Here is a 7591-nt window from a genome sequence, read left to right on the forward strand (position 1 = left end):
ACGATGTATGTTCAAACCATTGTGCATATTAGCTATCACTGGCTTGACCTTCTATGTCTGCGAAGGCAAGATCTTTTGAAGGGTATGTATGTAGGAAGGCAGTGGTGAGGCATTTCCAGAAGTCTTTTAAGTGTTATATATTCAAATCTCTTTATATATTCTTTCATAATGTATGCCTTTGATTTCATGCTTTAAAAAGTATCTCCTACCTTGAGATCAGATATTGACCCTTTATTTGTTACTTTCCATGTATACTCTCTAAAATAATTTGAATTTTTTTATTAGAAGGGTAACGTTTTCTCTAAGTAGCCTATTTGTCCCAACATAATCTTTTCAATAGTATGTACTTTTCTCACCAATTTGAAACATGAATACCAATAACAATCACATTTACTAGATAATTTTTATGTGCCAGAGTTTGCGCTAAGTATATTACATGGATTGTTTCAGCTTAGCAGTATTATTACCCACATATGACAGCTAAGAAATGGCATACTTGGGATTCACACTCAGGTCATCTAATTATAGAGCTCATACTTTTAAACCACTATGCTAACTCTTATAAATAATTTGGGTCTATTTTTAGCTCAAACAATAGGAAAGATTTTTGACATAACTGGAAGTCCAGATTTAGGGTTGATCTGGCTCGTGCTCACTTTGGCAGCACATATACTAAAATAGGGTTGACTTGACTTGAGTTCAGTGTCCCCATGATTCTCTTGGCTCTGCTGCCTTCCATGTGTGATTTCATCCCAGGCTGATAGTGAAATAGCTGCAGTAATTCTAGCCCCCATATCCATTCACAAGAAATGTCCAGTAGAAAGAAACAAAATGGCTACTTTAAGAAACTCCCCCAGAAGAATAAAGAATTTTCTCAGGACCCTCCAACAAAATTCTCCTCCAAGATGGGCCAAATACTCATTCCTGTGTCAATTATGGACTAGGAGATTAGATTAAATCAATTATACAAGCCCAACCCTAGAGTTAGAGATGGAATCAAATTTCCTTTGGAACATGGGCAGCATAAAAGTAAGAAGGACTATCAGTAAGGATTAGGTTCAGCTCTCTAATGCAGAAAACCTAAAATAGCAGTAGGTTAAATAAGTTGAAAAGTAAATCAAGTCTGGAGGTAGGCAGTCCTGGAGGTAGAGCTAGGATAGAGGCTCCATGGTCACCCAGTTTCCCTCCTGTCTCAATGCTCTGCCATTCTCACCATGTGGCTTCTACTTCATGGTCCTAGATCATTCTGAAGCCACAGCCATCATATCCACCTTCAGGCACCAAGAAGGAGGAAGGAGTGGAAGGGAGAGACTGATTTCTTCTTTTAAGGACATATCCCAGAAATCATATGATACATTTCTGTTTACAACCCATTGGACAGCACTTAGTCATTTGGCAACATTGGCTGAAAAAAGCTGAGAAATGTGGACTTTATCCCAGATAATTATTTGCCCAGACACAAATCAGAGATTCCACTAATAAGAAGAGCAAAAGATATAATGAGAGCATGCTAGCAGTCTCTACAACAGGTGGAAACATGAATTCAACTGGGGTTCAGTTACAAAAGAATAAAGGGGAACTAAATTCTGATTAGGCAACGAACAATGTGTCCTGAAGCCCCAGTGGAGTGTTTGGTCCAGTCCTAGACTAGTCAACAACCCAGTGGTATCAGATACTCTGGTTGGACATCCTGTGCCACACACCCATTCCTGGAACTTGACCATAGAGTCATTCATGCCAAAACTCATGATTGAGAATGGAGCTGGAGCAGCTCCCTAAAGAGATTTGTTTGTATCTTTTTGAGAGTTAATATACTAGTAATTAAAGTTCAGATTGAAGATATTAATCTTTTGTCCACTATGTTCCAAATTGTTTTCTAGTTTTTCATTTACCTTTTACTGTTATAATGATGTTATTATAGTTATTGCTTTCACTACAGAAGTTTTACATTTTGTATTATCAAGTATTCTTTGCTTTTTCACATTTTTTTTTACTTTTCTGTTAGAATGATCCTTTATAATACGGATATGATAAATATTCACCTATAGTATCTTCTTTCCTGATTGAATTATTTTTTATCAGTCAGAAGATGCATTCTGCTGCACATATAACAAAAAGTCCAATTACAATCACTTAACACTAAATAGGGCTTACTTTTTCTCAGGTAATAAGTTCAAAGTTTGTTTGGTGGACTTATTATATCTTAAAGAATCCAAGCTCATTCCACATTTCCGTGCTATAATCCTTAATATGTAGGTTTTCCTCAAGTTCACAAATGATCACTGCAATTGTAGGCATCACATCTGAAGTACTTTTAGAATAAAGAAGAAAGGCAAAATGTAAAAGGTACATGCCACCTGAATCTACCTATTTCAGCAGGAAATCAGTATCTTTCCTGGAGACCCCATCTATAGGATTTCTCACTGGCTAGAACTAGATTACTTGGCCTCACAAAAGAGCAAGGGAATCTTGAGGAAATAAATATTTTTATCTCAACACACTTCTGCTCTGAGAAAAAAAATCTAATTCTATTATCAAAAAGGGGGAATGGATATTGGGTAGACAACATCTGCCATATTTTCCATCTAGAATTTTGGGGATATATGATATAGAACAAGGAACTAACAATTTTTGCCACTTGACCTTAACCAACTTTCCCAGCATCTTTATTGATTAAGTCTTCTTTTTCATTGATTTGGCAAGAATTTCATTTAAGAATTTATAGAGTTTCTGTTGTGTGCTCTGCGGCAACACGATCAGGATCCCGAGGGTAAGAGGATGAGGAAAATAAAAGAAAAGTAAAGAGATGGGGACAGGAGGGGACACAGTGGATGATGTCCAAGCAGTGCCAGCTTTATTCAAGGTTCTACAAGATTATATAGCATAAGCAAAACAAAGACAAAGAAGTATCTGTTCTTAGCATGTTTGTGAAACCCTCCAAGGTTCCCCTTTATCAGCATGCAAGACAGACCCACTGGTGCCAGAAGACCTTGGTAAATAGATAAGCTTGTTGCTCCAGATGTACATACCTCAAAGAAATATTAGATATGGTTAACAGACCAGCAAGGACAGCACAGACCCCTATTCAACTTTATGGCGAGGCCATAATACATTGTATCTAATGTGTTATGTGGGCGATCACTGCACAAGCCAGCTCTGAAAACCATTGCTCAAGCCCTTTCTCAAGCGTCAACCAACTATTCACCCTTTAGGCTCCTGAGCCTTTTGAGTGAATGAGGGATGCAAGTCGAGGCCTGGTTTGGTTCAGTTACTCCAGCTAGTCCGTGGTCGCCCACAAGTTTCCAGTTCCAATAAGGGCAGAGTGGTATCTAACAGATCAGCCTGCATTAGATCAAACTTTGGACAAAATATGGAAAACAACCATTGAAGGCAATGGGGAGAAAAGGCAAAAGCTGACAAAAACTGGAGTCTTGTTGATACTTGAAAGGGGGAACTGACACTAGGTGAGTTTCCCAATTTTACAGCTTATGCCTAAAGGCAGGCCACAGTCAACACAATGCCATCTTACTACCTTGAAGAACCAGAAAGAAGAGTTTAGGGTTTCTGTAGCAGCCAGAAAGTGGAGGGGGACACCCTGGAAAGGAACGAGCCACAGGGGAAGAATACCAAATTCTATATACAGACTCTTCCAAAATCTGTTTGTCCCCTAAATTACACCACTCATAGGCAGTGTAGATACCAAGAAGCCCAAATAAGATTAAATAATTCAACGGATATTTTAGCTGAACCCTGCTGCAAGAGACACAGGGTTTCAGCCAAGTTAAATGCCCACATGAAAAAAAAATCAATATTCTTTGGAGGAATATGTCAGAATCCAGAGGCTCTACAAGCATCATTCACAATATCAAGAATACACAGCAAAGTTCTCTACATACAAGAATAGGAAATATGACTGATACTCAGGAGGAAAAGCAATCAATGGAGAACATTCCTTAAAAGACCTTATTTTAGAATTAGCAGACAAAAATCCTAAAGTAACTGTTATAACTCTTTGATCAGCAGAGTCTAAGGTCTCAAGCCATTTCTAATCCCTCCCTTTAGAAAGGGTATAATGAATAGGTTATCCTATTAAGCAGATGTCCACATGTCCTCCCAAAAACTGGCTGAGAATTAACCAGGATGATGAAAGTAAGAAAAGCAGGGGTTTTTTTCTTTTTGTTTTTTGTTTTAAGATTATTCATTCATTTATTTATTTGAGAGAGAGGGAGTGACAAAGAGAGAGCATGTGCAGGAGAGGGGGCAGAGGGAGAAGGAGAAGTAGACTCCCCACTAAGCAGGGAGCTCAATGTGGGGCTTGATCCCAGGACACCAAGATCATGGCCCAAGCTGAAGGCAGACGCAGAAGCAGAAGCAGAAAAAAAGGCAGGGATTTTCATTTCGCTTGTATAGAAAGAAAAATCAATAATAGGTTGCTATGTTGGCAGAGAGCTCTTGCCCAAACCTTCGGATCTCAGCATTCTTGGGTTCAGAGGTAGCAGAGTTAGCAGTTGTGGGATTACATGGCTCTTTTATGGTCATTTATTTACCACCTTTATTAAAATCTAACCAATCTCTCTTCAGAGAAGATTTTCCTGTAGCCCACCCCACCTCCCACCTCAATCTCTTCAAGGAGAGTTTCTTTGATACCTTAATAATCTTTTTTCTTTCAGAAATTCAACACAGGGGATCCCTGGGTGGCGCAGCGGTTTGGCGCCTGCCTTTGGCCCAGGGCGCGATCCTGGAGACCCGGGATCGAATCCCACGTCGGGCTCCCGGTGCATGGAGCCTGCTTCTCCCTCTGCCTGTGTCTCTGCCTCTCTCTCTCTCTGTGACTATCATAAATAAATAAAAATTGAAAAAAAATATTAAAAAAAAAAAAAAAAGAAATTCAACACAGCATGATAATCTCATAGGAGTAAAGAGAAACTATGTCTCAAAGGGTAAAAGGACTCCACAGGGGTTACAAATCCTACTACAGATAAAGCAAAGATCATCTCTGTAGAAGCTAAAATGGGTCATCTTCTTAACCCATTTCCTTATTATTTAGGGAAAATGTCTTCTCCACTTGTTGCACCCTATTCTGCAAGCAAATTTGCTCTGGACGGATTTTTCTCCTCTGTCAGGATGGAACATTCAGTGACCAAGGTCAATGTGTCGATCACTCTCTGTATCCTCGGCCTCATAAACACAGGTAAGGTGAAGAGAGTGGAATAAACAGCCTGCAGATGACTGCCTTCCTTACCATTGTGGGCAAAGAAGGTGCTGACCTTTGACTCATGTGTAAGGCACTAAAAACCAGCAAAAGCACAAGTCTCCATTTAACTAAGCACTTCTGTCACTAGTGGAGCCTCTGACTAATTCTTTGACCCCTTCTTTCCATTCTGACCACCAGTGTGGCTGAGTGACACCAGACTCATCACTTTGACCCTATTCTTTACATCCTCAGAACACTCGATGGCCACTACTTTCCTCTTTGAGGCTTATCAAGTACAAGTTTCTTATTCTTAATATCATCACCTGTAATAAGACATATTGATATCATGAACCTTTTTCTTCTCATGAATAATCTCTAAAACCCAATATGAGGCTCAAACTTACAACCCCAAGATCAAGAATTGCATGTTCTATTGACTGAGCCGGTCAGGCACCCCTTCATAACCCTTTGACATGATGCACTGAGAAGGACACAGTATCATTTTTGTGATATTCTTGCCAAAAAGGCATAATCTCAATCTAGTCAGCAGAGGGAGATGGACAGAGGCACCTGGCTGGCTCAGCCGGTAGAGCATGAGGCCCTTGATCTCGGGGTAGTAAGTTTGAGTACCATGTTGGGTGTAGAAATTACTTAAAAATTTAAATAAAAAAATTTTTTTTAAAAAGAGAGAGAAATGGACAAACCCAAACTGACATTCTACAAAACAGTTGATTAATAATACTCTTCAAAACTGTCAAGCCCATGAAGGACAAGGAAAGAATGAAGAACTGTCAGCAGACTGGAGAGAAAATAGAAGAAGAAATTACTACTAAGTGTAATCCTGGCTAAGACCCCTCAAAACACAAAAAGGTTGTTAGTGAACAAAAATAAGGTCTGTGTTTTAGTTAGTAAATTTGTCCCAAATATATTGTACACTGACAATAGTACAGTGCTTATGTGTGACGTTATATTAGGGGAAGCAAGTGAAAGGCTACAAGGGAATATTCTGCACAAGTTTTACACTTTTCTTGTAAGTCCAAATGCAAGTTTATCTAGAAGTAGGTACATGAGAAAACTTTATTTAAAGAGTAATTGAGTCATTGAGTGGTTGTTCTTGAACAAGAGAGAAAGAAAAGACACATAATGAAACAAGGATAGAAAAATAAAGAAGAAGCTGTGGCAAAAAGGACATGGAAATTTGGAAGAGATAACTAACTTTCCTTCCAAATGAAAAGTGGTTTGTGTTGACAAGAAACAAAGGCCTGGATTCTTGTCATATCCTCCTTTTACAAGCTAGTAAATCATTATCATACAGCACTTGGCTTTACCCACTGATACTTTCCATTAGCTTCTATACTCATTCTGCTCCTCCATATTACTCTTTCATCCCATCCAAAACGCACAAGAGAGAAGCATGATTTAAATCTCTCCATCACCTTTAACTGCCCCCCAAATCTTCATCCAGGAAGACAGGGCCCACATTAACTCTAAGCCTCTCTTTGCAGAGTGGGCCCTAAATGTACCCAGTCTTCTGAGACGGCCTGTAGGCCTTGTAGAGCAAGCACAGGCAACAGCCCCTAACAGCTAAGCTGTTGCTGTCTACAGACCCTCCACCTTGTAGACTCTACTGGTCTTGGATAACCACACTCTTCTCTCATTTCTACAGACACAGCCATGAAGGCCGTTTCTGGGATACTCAGCACAGTAGGAGCATCTTCAAAGGAAGAATGTGCCCTGGAGATCATCAAAGGGGGAGCTCTGCGCCAAGAGGAAGTGTACTATGACAACTCAGTCTGGACAGCTTTCCTACTGGGAAATCCAGGGAGGAAGATCCTGGAATTCTTGTCATTAAGAAGTTATAAACTGGACAAATTTATAAACAACTAAGCACTTCCTTAGGATGCGGCATGGGAAGGGACTGTTCATCCTGATATTACCTGAGCTCCATCCATGAGGTATCTCCCCGGAGAGACAAATGAGTGTCCCCAGAGAGTTGGAAGTCACATATCACACATCTCACAATTTGAAGGAGTTCCTCTAACACTTGCACAGTGGAAATGTAATTATAATGAATGTCATGAACCACTGCAACCCTGTGGTCATGAAAATGATAGTAACCAGAGGTACGATGAAAAAATAGTTCTATCAAATTTACCTCATATATAATATTATGATTATATACCATATTAATTATAATAAAGGTCATATCAACTTTATAAATTCATAATTAGTAGCTCTAAGTTCAGTTCATTCAGTATGGCTCCTTTAAACCATGATCTATACAAGTGAAATTTCAGTGTTCATTTCGTATTTTGTGGTCGGAAACTTTTCTGTTCTTGAGTTAAAGAAATCACCCTACTCTTCATTAGTGGACATCATGTTCCATACCTTATTATA

The 7591-nt window shown here is 39.2% G+C and overlaps 1 protein-coding gene across 1 annotated transcript; it reads left to right on the plus strand.

Moving 5' to 3' along the window:
* The first annotated feature begins 5022 nt into the window (after nt 1-5022).
* On the plus strand, nt 5023-7142 carry LOC119878866 (corticosteroid 11-beta-dehydrogenase isozyme 1-like). Its single transcript, XM_038589415.1, has 2 exons — nt 5023-5191; nt 6861-7142. Exons 1-2 carry the CDS (start codon nt 5053-5055, stop codon nt 7079-7081), a joined length of 360 nt encoding a protein of 119 aa, XP_038445343.1. The 5' UTR covers nt 5023-5052; the 3' UTR covers nt 7082-7142.
* Nucleotides 7143-7591: the final 449 nt, after the last annotated feature.

The sequence above is a fragment of the Canis lupus genome, unplaced genomic scaffold (genome assembly GCF_011100685.1).
Source record: "Canis lupus familiaris isolate Mischka breed German Shepherd unplaced genomic scaffold, alternate assembly UU_Cfam_GSD_1.0 chrUn_S2014H2213, whole genome shotgun sequence".
NCBI lineage: Eukaryota > Metazoa > Chordata > Mammalia > Carnivora > Canidae > Canis > Canis lupus.